General features: G+C 39.3%; 1 protein-coding gene across 4 annotated transcripts in view; it reads left to right on the top strand.

Moving 5' to 3' along the window:
* LOC121897731 (synaptic vesicle glycoprotein 2B-like) overlaps positions 1-19,360 on the top strand; it is a 70,802-nt gene that overhangs the window by 45,545 nt on the left and 5,897 nt on the right. Inside the window, exons 4-14 of one of the 4 annotated variants that reach the window (XM_042412429.1) lie at positions 2,866-3,046; positions 4,480-4,631; positions 6,635-6,768; positions 7,291-7,380; positions 9,549-9,662; positions 11,360-11,448; positions 11,630-11,705; positions 12,206-12,294; positions 14,224-14,357; positions 18,212-18,412; positions 19,146-19,305. In XM_042412429.1, the coding sequence (XP_042268363.1) occupies positions 2,866-3,046; positions 4,480-4,631; positions 6,635-6,768; positions 7,291-7,380; positions 9,549-9,662; positions 11,360-11,448; positions 11,630-11,705; positions 12,206-12,294; positions 14,224-14,357; positions 18,212-18,412; positions 19,146-19,305 (1,420 nt within the window). Of the gene's footprint in view, positions 1-2,865; positions 3,047-4,479; positions 4,632-6,344; positions 6,429-6,634; positions 6,769-7,290; positions 7,381-8,482; positions 8,604-9,326; positions 9,413-9,548; positions 9,663-11,359; positions 11,449-11,629; positions 11,706-12,205; positions 12,295-14,223; positions 14,358-18,211; positions 18,413-19,145; positions 19,306-19,360 lie in introns of those variants that run through there. The other 3 variants (XM_042412430.1, XM_042412432.1, XM_042412433.1) reach the window with 3 other exon arrangements.

The raw sequence follows: 19,360 nt of genomic DNA, 5'->3' as shown, positions 1-19,360 counted from the left end.
ACATTGAGAATGGACTTTACAGTGAAGTAAGAGACATCTTGTGTCCAGCAGATAAACTTTTGACATGAACAATATTTACATATAGATTCTGGAATTTATAATAAAGGAGAATAATGAGATTTTGATGAGGTAATTGAAATTTTTTGGGGAGGAAAAACAATATCAGACATACATTATTATTTGTGTATAATATTTCATGTTTTTGGAGTGTATCTAAAAGGTCTATACACACATGTACACACACACAATATGTGCTCAACTGTTTGCTGGTTTGGGAATGAGAGATCAAACTGGATGGAATCAAAAATCAATGTTATCTGAAGAACTGAGAGAGAAAAGCAGACTTTGGAAGAACTATGAGATTATTCTCTCAAATATGTCAGGTGCACTTGATTCATCTGAGCAACCCGCCCACCTATCCTTGCTGTTTTTATCCCTCTACCTCCTCCACTGTCTCCCTACCACGCTCTCCTCCTCCTCGCTATCTTTCTGCTCCTGTCATACACCTCCTCCCTCCGCCCACGTTACCTTGGTTCGGTCCAGAACAGTGTTTTCCACTGAGGAAGACTGTGTGTCTGTGTTTGTGCTCTGAGTCAGCAGACAGAGTCGGCGAATGATCGATACTTTCTGTCCTGACCTTGGAAAGAGATGTACAGCATCTCACTGCTGCTCCATATACTCAGTTTGAAAATAGATACACCTTCTATCTACACAAGTTTTAGATACACTCCATGATTTGCCTTTATTAGAGCAGTGGTTCTCAAAGTGCTTGATGTGAAAAAAGTTTGAAAAGCACTGGCTTAGAGAAGCAAACTCAGCCAGTCACGCATACGCTTTTTCTTAAAATAATCAGCAGCTATTTTGATAAGTGATTATTCATTTTGTCATTTTTCAAGCAACACTAGTGAAAAAATGCCAAACATTCTCTCTCTCCAACCTCCCAAATGTGAGGATTTGCTGCTTTTCTTTCTCATCATTGTAAACTGAATATCTTTGGGTTTAGACTGCTGAAGATCTTGGACTCTGAAGTAAATTAATCAAAAAAATAATCAGCAGATTAATCGATAATGAAAATAATCATTAGTCTTAATTAAACTTTCTATACTGTACATATTTATTGTTTAGACTAGGTTTATGTACATTTAAACTAAACAGCATGTGTTTTGTGTGTGTTTGGGGTTATGGATAAGACTCAACACGATATGATTAGTCACGCTGACAGCATGGCCATCTGCACACTGCGGTGTAATGCTGCCAGGGTGCCAGTCTTTGGCACCATTTAGGATTATACTTGGCAGAGGCAGAAGCACACTACTCATCAAGGTCTTGAAATTTTAAGGCCAGAAAGAGCTGAGTGTGCTGACATCATGCAGCTGAGACATTTTCCCCTTCAGTGTGTGAAAGTGAACTGGACTGAACTGCCTGAAAATGACAGGATGAAAAATGAAACAACGGTTGTTTTATTCACACCGTCCTGTCAGATACTGTGGACGGGGGTTCCCTGCACATTTTGTCCTTGGTGCCCTTTTTAGATTGAGTTTCTAAAATGCAATACTTTGCAAATGCAATGCAATACTTTCAGAAACAATACAAATGGAAAAACTGCCAAAACTTTGAGATTTCAAGTCACATTGTTTTGCAAAATAACTTTTGGATATACATGTCAATGTAAACAAATATGAATTGAATGTGTCATTTTCACACTCAAAAACAACATCAAATGCATTCTTTACTTTAAGCCAAGTGATATCACCTGGAATGCTTAAGACATAGAAATTTGGAAATTAGAATTTCAGTTTTTGAGTAGGCTACCAATACTAAATAAGTTGCATAAATCATATTACATGATGGTGACTTTACAGCATTTTGCAAAAAGAAAATGGAGATCATGCCGAGCAACAACAAAAAGTTGAAAGAAGAAATCTTTCAAAGCTGACAAAGTTCATTTTAATATAAGAAATATTCTATAATACTTTCCTAAAATAGTACTGCATTGATTTAGCTTTGCAGTCCTGACATTGTTGAACTCACAATAGACATTAAAAAAAGAAAAAAACGGCATCAGAACCATGCCCTATTCCATGCCTTCTTCTTCCTTGTCAAAACCTGGCACCTACATTACTCACAATGCAACTTGGCTATCTAATTAGCATAATTGCAAATAACCAGTATGGGTCTGTACTTCTGATCTTTTAGCTAAAAATCAGAAATGTTCTCAAAATATCAGATCTCTTCAGCTATTAACCAAAATAACTTTCTTCACACATTTGAAGAAGACCTTGCTGCAGCACATTCATGTCTTACATCATATACTCATATTTTCATAACACCTAGTTTTCATAGTCTTTACCAAAGTCACAGTTTCATCTAAATATTCACTGAATTCAAGAAGCATCTGACTGGGCTTAATTAACTCTTGAGCAGTTGTTTCCAGTTTTCATCCAGTTTTCTTGTTGCAAAAACTGAGCTCAGGACACGCAGACTGACTGTACGACTGTGAAGGTCACGCTCTCAATGAGACTTTTACTTGGTTAAATAAAGGAAAAGAAGACATGGCTAAGTTTAAATATAATTTCAATTATATTTTATTTGAAAGTTTAAACAGAAAAGGCAGGATGGAGGGATGTTAACAAGCAAAGAGGCTGTAGACCACCAGTTTTAAACTGAAAAGGCTTTTCTTTTTTTCTGAAATAACATAAAGCTCTTTGGTTGGTAAAATTATATCCCTGGTTTTGCACAAGCTTGTCAGGCGTGGGGGGTCATGGTCATACTGGGCAGCTCCAAACATTCTGTACGTGTGTTTTTTTACTTGACTGACATGATGCCACTGACAATCTCTCCCCCTGCTTCTGTTTCTCTCTGCAGGTCTGATCGTCTTTCTGAGCATGATGGTGGGAGCGTTCTTGTGGGGAGGTCTGGCAGACAAAGTTGGCCGTCGGCGCTGTCTGGTTGTGGCATTAGCTATAAACTGTGTCTTTACCTTCCTGTCCTCGTTTGCTCAGGGCTACGGCTTCTTCCTCTTCTTCAGGCTACTGTCTGGCATCGGGTAACACACACACACACACACACACACACTAGATTTATTGTTTCAATTTAAACAGGTTTTAACACATAAGTTATGTTTATATAACATTATAACTCTTTAGAAAATGTCAGAATACATAAATGCTTTGTGAATCTGGCATGAGTAAAAAGCCATATAAGAAATATTTGACAAAAAAAGGTCTACTTATAAGCTTTTTCCAGAGCTTTCAACCAAATTTCATCAGTGGATGGAGTTTCAGTGCTCAGAAATATATTGACTGTAATTTTGTTTATAAGTCATCAAATGTACAGCATCATAACATCAGGTGACTAAAGAAATGAAATCTTCAGTGTACATTGATAAATCCTCATACTCTGTTCTATATGGACTTCAGAATGTTTGGTTTGTTGTTAACTCATGTGTCTGAATAATTCCATGAGGGATGGGTCATGTAAATGGCCAGACACAAAAATAAAACCGTTCATTCATTCATTCAATATATGCTGCTGTCAAGTGAATAATTACCTCTGAAATTATAAACTTTTTAGGAGCTAAAAAACAGTGATGTCTTGACAACCATGTATTTTCAAAGCTGCACTAAGAAAGATTTTAATTCCTCTTTTGTCGCTCTGAAATTGTTTGGTATTGACCTGCAGAACAGTGTTGTCTGCAATGTACTTTCACCTTACAGGATTTCTGGGTACTGTAGTCCCTTTTTGCTGTCACATTGTTGACACCGATGTCTAACAGTTCCTTTTTCTGCATACCATTTTTTCAGTGGCTATTTCAAAGGATTCATAAGTTTTTGGCCACTAATGCAGTCCTTTAATACGGAGATCATACATTTAACCAAGCTCTACATGCACAGTCTGCTGTGTCACTGCAATAAAACACCAACCAGAGTGTTCTGTTTCAGAATTACTGTAGTCCATAGGGAGCCACACACTCTGACTCAGAAATCAGGTCACATACTGCACAGACACAGCACAGTGCAAGTGATACACCACCACCAACAGTTCACACCACAACACCACATCTCATAGGTAGATATGCTTTACCCGACCTTACTGTATATAACACATCTGGACCACCATGTCATTATATTCATGTTTTTACTTTGTGTCACAAAATAAATCCTTTGTTCCCCTTGAGAGAAGCAAAACCTTTGTTCTTGTTCTTGCACCCTGACTTTTAACTCTTCCTGTAATGTTTGTGGCAAAACTCCTAATTAAAGGCTTCCTTGAATGGATACATTTTTACAATGAGCATATTTCTTTTTTATATCCTTAATTTTGCCCATAACGCATCTGAAATCCATTTCCTCTTACACTTTTGTATAATTATTCCTCCATGAAGAAAAATTGGTTTATTTTGTGGTTATATTTTTGGAATTTTTAATAGTGATTATAACTCTCTGTCTGTCTTTCTTTTCTCTCTCACTGTCTGTCTCTCAGTATTGGTGGCACAGTGCCAATCGTGTACTCGTACTTCTCTGAGTTCCTTCAGATGGACAAGAGAGGAGAGCATCTGTCCTGGTTGTGTATGTTCTGGATGATTGGTGGGATCTACGCCTCATTCACTGCCTGGGGAATCATTCCCAGATACGGTAAGAAGTTAGACATAAAAGGTTAATACTGTAGTGAACACTAAACAACATGCCTTTAATGCTCCATGTGAGAAAACTTTACAACTACTAATACAGAGTTTACTAAACCCTGAGGTTGATACAGACAGGACTGCAGGACTGACATGTTGACATTTGTAAAATTTCTAAATAAACTAAAATAAATGAAATGTGTTGTAAATCTGTCACCATTTCTACACAATCTGCATGCTGCCATTCATTCTTTTGAAAACAGAATACACATTAGTGCCATATTCATGAGATTTGTGGCATCAAAAAAAGTCATGGGCTAAGAAAGCAAATAGCCTGAGTGGCACCCAAAGCCTGCTCTAAAAATGTGTTGTCCCTCTTCCCCCTCACAAAAAATAAAGATAAAATAAATAAATAAAAAAAAAAAAAATCATGCTGAAAGTTTTGAAAATATTGCTTACAACAGCAGGTGGATTTGGGGTAAACAACAGTACTGCCAATCACATCAACTCCTCTCAACATTTTTAACCATTAAAAAGCTGTTTAATGAGCTGAGAAGAAAGCAGGGAGGTTTTTCTTGAGAAAACTCTTCTTCCCCAAAAAGCAAAAAAATACAGCACCCAATATACAGCACCCTAAACAACAACATACACAACACTAAATGTACCCCAGAAGTAGCTAAACCATCCCAAAAAAGTGACTTGCATTTACTATCTGTGCCAGCTCTGTCTATTGACATCACAGACTGCACCTTTAAAATGTGGTGAGGCCACCAGTAACCACAGACACCTGGCCCCAACCTGCCCCCACCTGGCCCCCAGTGAGCAGATCCATCAAGCTGTCAATCCAAATGCAATTTACTGCTGCTTAAAGGCCTAGTCACATTTAAAACTGTAAATTCAATTCATTCTAATGGAATCACAGCACTCAGTGGATTTGCCAATAAAATCATACATATTTTTCACATCTGTTTCAACCTTAGTGAACTTTGACCTGCAAATTTTAGCTGTTGACCAATAGGAAGCCTTCTTGTCAGTGTTGACTTTTGGTGAGACAGGAAGCAGACAGTTATGAGAAAGGAGACGGTGGTACAACCAGCTACTGGGTTTGGAGAGCTTTATTTTCCATCCTCAGTAACTTTTTATTGGACAAAAATACCAGAAGGAAAAAAAGAACGGTTGAGAGAAAATATAGAGAAGCTCAGACTGACTGACTATCACTAGCCTAGCTGGGATAATGGTTGACTTGGAGTCTTTTCTCTTGTAGGACCCAAAACTACTGTATGAAAACACTTCTGATTCATAAATCTCACCTTTGTGTCACTTGACCAAGTCTGTTGTCAAGTGTGGAATGGGCTCATTGTATCCATTTGGGGGGAAAGCTGACTACGACTTTGGTCCTCACCAACTGTCAAGCAGCCTACCGGCCTCAAGGGGCATTACAGCTTGGTTGACCAGTGGGAACACTCATGCACTGTGAAATGAAGAATATTCTAACGAGTGTCATCACCATGTTTACTAAAAAATCACACTACCAGACCACAAACTGCAGCATGGCTCTCATACACTGTTTACAGTCTCACATTGCAATGCTCATCATTTATTTATTACCCACATCGGAACTGTGACATCACATTGTGTTTCAGGAATGAGAGGAAAGCAGTTTTGTTGTTTGCAAGGCTGGTGTGACCATACCTCTATTAGTGCATTAAGTCTGTGACCTTTCCCAGCATGGCTCTGCCAACCGGGCTTATCCACCAGAATAACTGAAAATGCCTGTGCAGAACCTTTCATTGTTGGCTAACTGTTGGTCAGTCAAAGCAAAGCAAGTTTGCCATTTGTCAGTTTGAATGGACCTTTTTTATTGTTTGTTTACTGTATTCATAAGCCTACACTTAAAATTTCCAGCAATGATTGTGAATGTCATGGTAATGAATAGTATCATGACAGTATCCTTACATGAACAGTATGGAAATATATATGTGTGTGTGTGTGTGTGTGTGTGTGTGTGCGCAGGTTGGGGGTTCAGCATGGGCACAGAGTTCCAGTTCCACAGCTGGAGGGTGTTTGTCCTGGTTGCAGCTCTTCCTGCCATCGCCTCTCTAGTTGGACTCACCTTCATGCCTGAGAGCCCCCGCTTCCTGCTGGAGGTGAGACTGCTGCCATGTCAACTGGACATGTTCACTGTAGCAAAAATGAAACTGTTCATATTGGTATTCAGGTTACATGCGTTTTTACATTCCAACTCTAACTCTTTCTGGATGCGGTGAAAGGCTGACAGTTTATAGTTCAAAAGGTTCTGTGGGCTTCATTAAACCTGGAACTCTCCCAGCTAAATTATGTTGACACAAGTTAAATTACTTGTGATTTCAACCAAGAACACAGGACCTCTGATGCTGAATGAATCAATAATGCATTACACATTTATACTTGATCTGCACCGTTTTAATCTTTGGAGTGTACCATGGTGACCTTGCATATGCTTTGCATGCATAAAGGCCTGAGTTCAATGCATTCCCGTAAAATATGTACATAGTAAGTCTCAGAGGGAAACACACAGAAACAAACTGCTGTGTGATAATGGTGATGAAATTGCAAATTAGTCCTTTATTTTTTCCATTAATACAAGTTTCTCTGTTATTTTCATTGCTGTGTTCGTGTGTGTGGAGCAGAATGCCAAGCATGATGAAGCGTGGATGATCCTGAAGCAGGTCCATGACACCAACTGGAGGGCCAAAGGACAGCCAGAAAAAGTCTTCACTGTGAGTACATGTAGCTGTCCAACACACGTTGGTTTGCATTGGAGGCAGTTTAAAACCGAGAGTTGCAGCTTATGGTTGGCGCCATCTTTCCTTCCAAATAAGGAGTGCAGGGTGTTGCCTTTCATGCTCTAGAAACATGGCCTGCTACCTCCAAACTAATGCTAGCTTACTGGGAACACTGAGCATTGCACACTTGGGCTAACGTTAACTTCTTCAGCTAAATTGTGCTAACAAGGCAGGTATCATAATCAAGTTGTCACATACTGAATGGACTTTCGGTTGTTTTTTGGACTTTTTTGTTTTTGTTCTTTTGAATTCCTTGGTTGTTATTATCCATCAGATGCCCCCCCTCCCACCCCCCACTTTCTGGCATTTGGGTTGCCTTTATTGGTCGGACTGTGCTTATTGTGTTTTTGGTTTTCTGGTTTCCCTGTGTTTTCTCCTTCTGTGTTCATGTGCTACTCCTCTCACCTGCCCTGCATTACCCTCATTAGCCCTGCCCTGCTCTGAGTCTTCCCCACACCTGCCCTGTATCAGTCTCGTCAGCCCTGCCCTGCTCCCTGTGTTTCCCTCAGCCAACCACTCCCAGCCTGTCCTTTTGTCTAGTCACCTGTTCCCCATTCCCTGATTAGTTTAGTGTGTATTTATAGTCCAGTTTTGAGTTCAGTCCTTGTTGAGTCATCTGTGTTTGTTCTGTGTTTCTGGTACTTTCCTGTGACTCAGTGTCTCCAGTGACTTTTTGTATTGTTTCATTAAAAATTCTGCATCGTATCTTGCCTGCCTGCCATCTCTTGCGTTTGGGTCCATCTGCTCCTCTCACTCTCATGACACAAGCAATATTAAACTTAGTGAAATATTGTGAAAATTGTGTGATTCAGTGTGAGTCCTGGAGCTGGGGAGAGTAGCAGGTGATGCAAATGTCAATCACAGCTGTCAATCAATGCCCACACAGCAGACATCAAAGCTACTAGTATTAACGGAGCAATAATTTCCAAAATGGCCACCAGCACACTTATTAGAGGGCCTGAATTTAGAGATTGAGACAATAATGACTCATTGAAAAAAAATTAACTTTTTGAATTGGAGTGTGTCAGAGCCAGCATCTAGCAACCGTCAGTGACATTGCACTTTAACATATTTTTATTGGCTAGGTAGTTGCCACATGGGACAGTCTCAAAAGTGCAGGACAAATAGTCCTTCAGATTTGATTGGACAGCTAAAAAGTGAGATACATTCAAACAGATACATTAACTTAATGAGTCAAGTATCTTGCTACTCATCTCATTTTCAGGTTGGACTGTAGATACAGGTTGTGAACATTATTTAGGCTGCCATTAAAAACTGTAGAACTTCTAACCTTAAGTTAGAATTGGGGCGAATGTGGCTTAGGAGTTAGAGCGGGTCGTCCACTCATCGGAAAATCGGCGGTTCGATTCCCGGCTCCTCCAGTCCATATGTCGAAGTGTCCTTGGGCAAGATACTGAAACCCAAATGGCCAATTGCCAAATTGTGAATGTATATGTGAATGAGTTTGTTTCTACTGATGCACAGGTTGGCACCTTGCATGGCAGCCCCTGCCATCAGTGTATGAATGTGTGCATGAATGGGTGAATGAGGCTTGTGGTGTAAAAGTGGTCAGAAGACTAGAAAGGCACTATATAAGTGCAGTCCATTTACCATTTAGACATCATCAGAGTTGTATAACTTGTAAATTGTATAACCATTTGCTGCAAATGTGTCTGACTGAACTGACAATTACAGCGAGCTGGTGTGATCAGATGTTTCAGATCACACTGAAAAGACAGATGTAATAAGACCTGCTGTTTTCATGGCTGGGCACAGTCACAGACATACTTTCACCCATAAAGCTGGTGGTTCATAGTTTCCAGAGTGTAAAAAGACCAGTATCAAATATTAACAAAATACCTGTTTAAAAAATTGACCAGATCAGCTCGAAATGCTGCTCCTACAACCTCTGGGGGGAATGTTAAATGTGATGGATTATTTCCCCCTGAGTGTGAAAGTCTCATTTGTAAGTCACAAATATATTTATAGATTTTACTGATGACTAAAGAGCTGACTTTTGAAGAGCTCTTTCAGACACAACAGAATTTTAGTTGCATCCAGGAGAAACTGATGTTGTTTTCCCTTTCTCGGTCTCCTTTTAGGTGACTCACATCAAGGCTCCTAAGACAGCAGAGGATGAGTTCATTGAGATTCAGAGTGCTACAGGAACAGCTGTACAGCGTTGGGCTGTCCGTTCACTAACACTCTGTAAACTGGTACGTACTAACACACAGTAAAGGAGACCACATCTGGCAACGTGCTGGCTCAGTGGTTGGAGCTGTGGTTAGAACTGAGGCCTCAGAGGAGGAATGATGTGTGTTTGTTTTTGTACTCTGTACTTGTTTGTCTGTTTCCTGAGTCTTACAGACTATCAGACTCTAAATTGCCTTCATATACTGTAGGAATATAACTAATTGTGTAAGCACTGTGATCTGAGTGTTGCACTCTGCCAGTACAGACTAAGAGTTTTTTTTATGAGTTTATGAAAGTTTTTACACACATTCATGGTCCCCAGAGGATGAAATCTAGACTGTGATGATGTCCTCTAGCATCACAATGAGGTTGACATTTGTGGATCAGACTGAAATATCTCAGCAGCTATTGGCTGGATTGTGATGATATTTACAACAGATATTCAAGGTGCCTCTAGGTCACTTTTGTGATCCTCTGACATTCACCAGCAAGTCATTTTTTCTTATGCTGTGATATACTGTATCTCAACATCTACTTGGATTGTTATAAAATTTGGTACACACATTCATGGTTCCCAAGTAGCATATTCTAATGACTTTGGTGATCCTCTGACTTAAGTGCTTTGTTTTATGACCAAACACCTGCAAAACTAATGACATTCCCATCATTAGCTATACTTGCTGGGTTATTAATTGATTAATTAGCATATGTTAGCATGTCTTCATACAAAACCAACACAGTGAACATGGTGAACATTATACCAGCTAAACATCAACATGCTAGCATTTTCATCGTGAGCAAGTTAGTATTCTGATGTTAGCGTTTAGTTCAAGTACAGCCTCACAGACTTGCTAGCATGGTTGTAAACTCTTAATCTTATTACTCTACATTTCCTCCGATAATAGTTAATTCTATGTAACATTTCATACAAAATTAAAGTAACTATGTCTAGAATTTGAAAACTGAATTTGCACCCACTCAGTGGTAGAAGCATTTTATTAACATATTAAAGCACATTAGAGGCTGTGTAATATTTTAACTGATTATCAGATCTTAGGTCTCTGTAAAATGTTAATGCTAGCAACAGTGGCACCTGAAACACCAGCAATGTTATCTGTGCCTTGAGTTGATTAAGACATGCATCAATAATGCAGTGTAATGGAAAGGACAGACATTCACTGAGCTTTGTCGTTGTATGTCTAAAGGCAGAAGACAGTAGTTTTGGAATGTGGCTTGTTAGGAACCTAAAGTATGACTTACTCTGTCCAGCCACATTCAAGAGAAGAAAGTAAGCAAGTGATTTCCAACTTCATGTCTGAAACAATGCTACTGGTAAATTTAATATTTTCAGTTCAACTGTAGGATATTGCTCTTCCTTGGTCTGAGTAAGTATTATGACTTCTTGGACTGATGAAACAGTTGTAAAAGCTGCCTCATAAACCCAAAATGTAACTCAACTCATGGTCAAACTTATAGAAAAAGGCAGTTTTTTTCACATTTCCTGAAAACATGAGATAGAAGTTTTCACCCAACAATGACAATTGACACCCTCTAACAAAGGTCAGAATGTGTCACCTTCCTATAGGATTCATGGATATGGAAACTTAAGTGTAAAACAGGTCCTTATATTGGAACTACATTATGAAGAAGGAGCATATAGAGACTAAATCTGGAGGGACTTGGTTCTTGGTTCACTGCTGTATGTGCATATTTGTCCCAGGTGTTGAGGAACGTAGCATCTCTCCTGTCTGCTGAGCTGAGGTTTGCTACACTCTTCATGGCCATCATCTGGTTCTGCATGGCTTTCAGGTTAGTTCACATTGCCATCTACAGTAAGCGTTTCCACCACTAGAGTAGAGTTTTTGCATTTAAAAGCAACCCATATGACTCTGTCTTCATCTGCCAGTTCTTACTGTGGCACAAAGTTACATTCTGATTGTTCTGTGAATCTTTTATTGACTCTGTCGTCTCTCAAACTACACTGTCACAGTTTCTACGGTCTGTCTGTATGGTTCCCTGACATGATCAAACACCTTCAGCATGAAGAGTACCAGTCCAAAGTCAAGGTAACAACAACAACAACGATTTTCCCTTTGCACCTAAAGGACACAATTTGTCACTAAACGTACTCCTTCTTCACAGAGTCATAACTCAGTCAATTCACAGACACAACACATCTTGTTAGATTTTATACTTTTTGGGCCTTATATGTCCAATGTGCCTGATCATGGAACGATGTCCATAAACCCACTTCATCTTTAATTCACTGTTAGTATTATGAATCTTACACCATGAGTTTTGATGTTGGAGAAAGCAATGATGTATTAATTGCTGAAAATATTAATGAATTTGTCAAGAATTTAGATCTTCAAGTCATTTAAAGTGTTGTGCAGTATATGAGAATTTGCAGTGCAGGTATGTTTTGTCCCCCTCAAGTAAGCATGGAATCATTTTGTTAAAACATTTATGAAATTTGGTGTATCTGTTCATCTTTTTAAGTCTGAAGTGACACTGTTTGGTTCACAAACACCTGGATCTGGTTAAAGTCGTTTCTGTCTCTGTTTAGGTATTCCATAAAGAACGAGTGGAGAACTTCCATTTTAACTTTTCTTTGGAGAACCAGATCCATAGAGAAGGGGAATACATCAATGACAAGTAAGTCCCACTGTGCCACACACCAGACACAAAGATATACTGCAGACTTGAGGTCACTAAACTTTTGTTTCAACCAAACCATTTGAGAATTAAATAAAATCCTATAAATCTTCTGTTTCAATTGACTGAACTGAGATCAAAGAGACAACATAAGAATGGAAAAAATCCTGTTTATTCACCTTCAATATATAAGAGTACTTTTTTTCCAAAACCATCATCAGAATGTTTCCAGAGACGCTACAGTATGTAGCACCCACTGTCCTTCTCCATCTATGATTTTTAGCATGAATGCAGTGAAGCTACAGTACTGTGTTTTCTAGGGATCTTGCTCCTCTGGTTGAATTGAAATTCTTGTAACTTTTCTAAAATACCTTGTTCTAAAACATGCTCAGGAGAGCACAGCAGTACTCAATCTACCAAGGAGAAGTCATGTGTGTAGACAGTACTCCTTTCCATGTTCTGTTGAAAAGGACCACTAGAACCTTGTTCCAATAGACACAAATGTTATTATTGTAGTGTATCAATCATTTCATTCTCAGTTATGTTGTTATCACAAAGCAGCATGCTGCGTTAATGTGTATGTGAAACATTAGCTATATGTCTACAGGTAAACACTTTACTGCATATGCTAATGGTTCACTTTTTTATTTTATCACTATATTCTGATATAATGTACGGTATACTTTTATTTAGTATACAACCATATACTAAAGGTTCCCTGTCATGTGGTTGAAGTAATTAAAGATACACCCCTTTATTTTGTTACTGCACCTAATAAAGCACTCACAAGTCCCAAAAGTTCCTCTGAGCTCACTGTTGATGTTTTAAAACTAAAACTGTGAATAAAAGTGTTTAAAGCCAGAGGGAAGGCAGAGCTAAACAGGCGTTCAAGCTTAATGAAGTGCTCACACCAAATGTGAAACGAATTTTCACCTTGCATTACTTGCGCGAGTTTGACTATGGGATTATTTGTATTAATTTGCACCAAACAGCCAGAATACATTAGCAGTAAACTAGCGAGCAACGGCAAGCACCAACTCTGTGTGTGTGTGTGTGTGTGTGTGTGTGTGTTTGTGTTCAGTTCAGCCTCTGACTGAAACTCACCAGGAATTCGGTAGTTCTTTCCATTATTTCCCTCCGTCCTCTTCTTTTCCCCCTCTCCTCTCTGTATGTCCATGGAATACATTCAATTACATTTCCCAGCAGTCAACATGGACGAAGAAAGACTAATTACATTAAGGGGTCGGGACCTCTGCAGCTTGCTGGTTCAGAAGCAAGAGTGCACACAAATCCACTTTTTAATCCCAAAAGCATTCATTCTTCGGACAATATTATTATATTACTGGTCTTTTCCACCAACAGTGAATTTGCACCCTGTTACGTTTGCATGAATGTGATTTTGACTTTCCATTTATTAAGACAAGTGCATCTTCTGGCTTGCACCAGGTAAATTCTAAAACATCAGTAGTGAGCTGGCTGGAAACATGGGGATTTATAGTTGTGATTAGGCTGTGCATAAAAATAAGGGAGTGTATCTTCAAGGATGCTTCACCTCTGCAACAGAGAGTTTTCAGTGCAGTGTATGTTACACTACTGTATATCATTTAACTTCTATGCTTTTTGCAGAATTAAAACAGACAAAATGGGTCTTAACTTGCAAACATCATGAATAGTATAATCAGTAGGCCTGCCACTGAGAATATAATATCGCCATGGAGATGATCACTCTGTCCACATGTGAAGCAATACTCATTTCCATGGCAGTGTTATCAGTGACGGGCATATCAGATTTACCACAGTGAATTACTGTTCAGTGGAGCCCATTCTGTCCGTTCTGGTTCTGTGCTGCCACAGCGATAGAAGTCAGTCCATGTTTTCTTTGTCTGTTGGTTTGTGTGTGTGTGTGCTTGTCCCATACCATCCCCATAGGTTCATCAGTATAGAGCTGAAGTCAGTGAAGTTTGAGGACTCACTGTTTGAAGACTGTCGCTTTGAGGACATCAGGTCCACAGACACAGTGTTTGAGAACTGCACCATCCGCTCCACTGTCTTCTATAACACAGGTAGGTTCAGCTGGAGTAGGACTTTGAGAAAGTTAGAGATCAGGTGTGGTTTAAAGTGATAGCTGATGTACTCGACCATCAGTCATCAACCACAAACAAGGCATGAGGTGATGTTAGCCAGAAACTAACATGTTTAACCACTCCAGACCAGAAAGGTTAAACAAATGTTTGCAATGCTCATGTCCTTATCAATATGAAACATGACATGAAACAAAGTCATTAATCATACCATCAGTGTTTCACTATAAGGCATGTCATATTGACACAGCACTGCATTGCAAATCACATTACTTGTTATCAATCACATTTAACACCTCGGCTGTTGAGGCAGAGTAGTATTTATTAGTATAATGTAATTCTTATCACATTTCCAAAAAAAGGTTAAGCCTTTTGGTACCACTTCATGCTAAGACATCTTTTATAAAGGGTTAAAAATATGTCACTAATGGCTCTATTAATGGTTTAATAAATTATTTATGAATCTTTCATAGATCAGTTATAAGCAATTGATAACTTTTGTGTTGCCAAAGTAAAATATATCTCCCTCTAATAAGCCATTAGAAAAAGTTAGTAGGATATTTGCAATCATAAATGTTAATAAAGTATTAGTTAATGAAGAGGTTTTAGAAATATTCAACAAGTCTGCAGATGTAAATGTAAAGTCATTAATACATGGATTTAAACCAGATGCTCTACAGAAGATTTTCAAAAGGTAAGCAGTTCATTGGATGATTTTTCCTGATGAACTAAAAAGCTAGCTAAAAAGACAATTAAAATGTCATGCTGAAGGAAAATAAACTCCAGCCAACATGATTTTTCACAACCTGGCATCCCACTTGGTGTTCACAACAATGACTTAAAGCTGCTCGATCAATATTTTTATATGAACAATGGATCAAAAGATTATGGGCCCCATCCACAAAGAATGGATTGCACCTGCTAATAGCACTGTGAATTGTGCGGCATTTTCACTTCAATCTGCTCCGTTTTGAGGTCCTATTAACAAAAGATTTTGCGCTAATGATATGCCGGTGCAAGCACGCTCACAAAGTTTTGCAGCTGAGCACAATTTGCCCTTGTTTTGCATCTGTTTGAGTGAGCGGAGCTGTTTCTAGTGTTTTTCTAGGAATAAGTATTCATGCAGTTAACACCAACTCTCTGAAGATGCTAATAACTCCACCCTAACTGTGTGTGGCTATTAGCGCTGGTCTTTGTGAATTAGACTGTTTTTGCAACAAGGCTTGTTTGCATAGAAAGGGGCCAGTTTTGCACTGAATGTATGAATATTACCTAATTTATGTACATGCAAATGGAACAGGTGCACCATGACGCTATTTGCTTGGCAGCACAATTTGCGATGCATTTCTTCTTAAAAAGGTTCTTAAAAAGGTTCTGCTGTGTTCCGTTCCTTAATGATTTTGTCAGTGTTTTGTACTTTATATCTTTAATGGTGATGATGTTTTGGGTTTTTTTTGGATTTGTGTGTTTTCTATTCTTGTGATGTTGTTGGTGTGTAAAATTATGCTGCTCAGTGCACTCCCCCCACTCACCCAATTAAGGTACACAATGGAAATAAGCTTTCTAGCTTTGTTGTGTTTCATAACTTTGCTAGAATGTGTATGAGAAGTCAATAAATCAAGCTATGAATTTCACCTTTTACAGGTGCTTTGTGAATTACACACCTTTTTGTCTCATTTGCACAGGTTTAGCAGCCACTAAAGCCACGCAATCCCTTTATGGATTTGGCCCATTGTGTAATGTACAACTCTTGACAGACCCACATAACAGAGAATTATAACTCTGCACTTCCCCTCAGCTCCAAAGAGCGGTTAAGAGTCTTTCAGCTCATTGTTTTAATTTTAGAGTTGGCAGCTTTAGGGTTTGGATCACCCTCACATTAGCAGCAGTATGCAGCTGTTTTCAGTGAGAAAGCTCTAATAAACCCGCTGTACACTACCTGCCAGCACCAAACAGCAGATAGACAAAGTTAGAGACCAGCTGGTGAACAAAGTGGAGCATCTATCAGCTAAAGAGATACAGATTTTCTCAGGAGCTGGTGGAGACCAAAACAGAGCTAAAAGGAGAGTCAATCCTGGACTTACATTTGATGTTTTTGTCCAACTGAAATTCATAAGGTGGACAAAAACACAACTCCAAATGAATGCTAATGTTTCTCTTTGTCTGCTGGATATGTAAAAAGGCAACTGTTTGCTAACACATTAGCCCAACAAGGTCTCTAATTAGGTGGTAAAATGTCAGTGTTGTGTTTGTTTCAATGCACCCAAGTAGCCCAAAAAATTGGTCCTTTAACTTTCAAAGGCCCTGTTTACACCTGGCACTAACATGCATCTCAGGTGATCCGATCAAAAGTGGACAGCTCTAAATACAGGTGTGAATGCACCCAGGACGCATTGAGGACGCATTGAGATCCGATCACTCAGACCACTTTCGGAGGTGGTCTGGGCCGCATGTGACCACATTCATTTAGCAGCGTAAACACAATGTGTCCTGGGCCACATTGAGGGACCGCCTACTCAACTGACGTCCTCTATTTTTCCCTGTTTTTCCCATTTCGCTAACTGGTTTTCCTCATCAAATCAACAATTTGAATAGAAATTAAACCATTCATTTTTCACTTGTCTGTCTAAAAAAATATTTCAGAAGCTAAACTTTGCTGGATAGTTTCCTCTGTCCTGTCAAGTTGATAACTACAGTTTTTAGTTTTGCCATGCTGCTAAACATAATGAGCTCAGAATTTTTCAGGAGGACGGCTGCTTTACTCCAAACAGTTTCACTGTATGAACCTGGACTGTGTGTGTAACAGCTGACCTATTGGATGTGTAGAAAAACACATAACGTTAATTAATATTAGATCCTGACCGATCCTGTCAGCGTGTTGGAGATTTGAATAATCAATGAAGTTAAGCTGCTGTGACTTGTGCGTAGATCTGAACAGCGTCTCTCAATGGAGAGACGTAGCTGCGGGGAGATCGCTGCATATAACTCTATATATGTGTCTATATTCCGATGTGGCGCTAGAGCAAATCAATAGGACAGGCATTTGGTTTTCGTGAGGGGGCACACAATGCATTGTATATTTGTTTATCCTATTATCAAACAAGTTGAACACAGCTTTGGACGAAGGATACATGGACCCCTGTTGGTCCTCCCGCCGGTTAAAAACAAATTTAGTCTTTGCAAACGGAAATGATGTGTTTATTTGCATATAGAGCGAGGAAGTGAGATCCAATCACAAGTGGTCACTCAGGTGTAAACAGACGTACTTAAAGCTGTCCACTTGTGATCAGATCACCGGAGACACATGTTAAAGCCAGGTGTAAACAGGGCCAAAAAGCCATTAACAAAGCCTTTAAAAGTGGTGTCTGTCTGTCAGTCTGTCTGAGTTTTTGAGAGTTCAAAACCCAGGTGCTGTAGACAGAATTTATGGTCCAATTATTCCTCCAATACTGACCACAATTCTTCAAAAATTATCTACACCTCTTTTAGAAATGTGCTGCCATGTAAGTCATTACTGTAGGTACAGCATGGCAGTTCAATTCCAACTGCGGTCCCAAGTGATAAAAATGGCAAAAACTTTTACATTTATTTTCAACCTGGAATAAAAAAAACTGACATGAACAAATTGGAAAATAAAGGAGATAAAGAATTTAGAGAGCACAAAATATCCACTGCAGAGAGGGCTGAGAGGTTTGAATGAAAAAAGAAAATTTCCAACAATATTCCAGATATACAAAACCTTGACAAATGTTTCACTGAATCAGGTTGAAGGCTAATCAGTTGACCCTGTTCTGTAAATTCCATCTTATGTTTCATGGTCTCCTTGTACTCTGTAGACCTGTGGGAGGAGAAGTTCATCGACTGCAAGATGGAGAATGCCACCTTTGAGCACAACAAACATGGCTGCCACCTGGACACTGTTGAGGACAACGACGTTCTCATTTACCTGGTTAGCTTCCTGGGCAGTCTGGCCGTGTTGCCCGGCAACATCATCTCCGCCCTCTTCATGGAGAAGATTGGCAGGGTCAAGATTATAGGTGATGTTTTGGAAGTTTGATCTTATTTTATAGATGCAGGCCAGGCTATTAGGGTTAGGTGTGAAGTGTCCTTTGTTGCCAGAGAGTTTCTGTGTAACTGTGAGGTGCATGTTTTCTAAAATTTTGGATCCAACATGGACTCATGGAAACTCTTCCCAAACCCAAACCAACCACGATCTTTCCCTAATCTTAACCATACCATAGTTAGTGTTTAGAAAACTCTTTAGAATTTGATCTCAGTTCTCAGTTATTACAAAGCAAGAAAACCATGAAGATTTGGGGGTGGGTTTGGCTAATTTTCATCCTGAAAATGAAGGACTTGAATGAATTGTAGTCTGACCTAGTGGAATATGGATGGGATGGCATGCCTCCCAAAGCCCCAACACATGGTTCATATACAGCCCTGTTTGTAGTCCATGTGCACTACAGTTGTGGCCCATGTAGTGGGGTATACATTGTCTACAGTCAGTTTGGTGCAAGTGGAACCTACAGTTATATATCAGCCTCTGTTGAAATGCAGAGGCTAAATAGTAAATGTAAACCTATAGTGTGTTGCGTCAAACATTGTGGGCTGGACTGATGGCTCTTTAGTTTGATGTTCTGATACAATTGTTCTCTCTTTGAGTCTTTTTTGAGTTCAGCCAAAGTCTTAGTTCTACAGATATGTGACAATATATTAAAATTACATACAGTGAGAAAGGATTCATTGTAGGATCTGTGTGTATCTCTTCAGGTGGCTCCATGCTCATTTCAGCAGGCTGTACCTTTTTGCTGTTTCTGAGCTTCAGCCAATCAGCGATCATTGCCCTGCAGTGTCTGTTCTGTGGCGTCAGTGCAGCTGCATGGAACGGCATTGAGGTGGTGACCGTGGAGCTGTACCCTGCTTCTAAAAGGTACCAGACTTTGTTGTCAAAGCTGTGTTGATATTCCATATTATGTGTTAGATGA

Source organism: Thunnus maccoyii, chromosome 5 (assembly GCF_910596095.1).
Source record: "Thunnus maccoyii chromosome 5, fThuMac1.1, whole genome shotgun sequence".
Taxonomy (NCBI): Eukaryota; Metazoa; Chordata; class Actinopteri; order Scombriformes; family Scombridae; genus Thunnus; species Thunnus maccoyii.
This window is presented reverse-complemented; position numbering and strand designations above follow the sequence as displayed.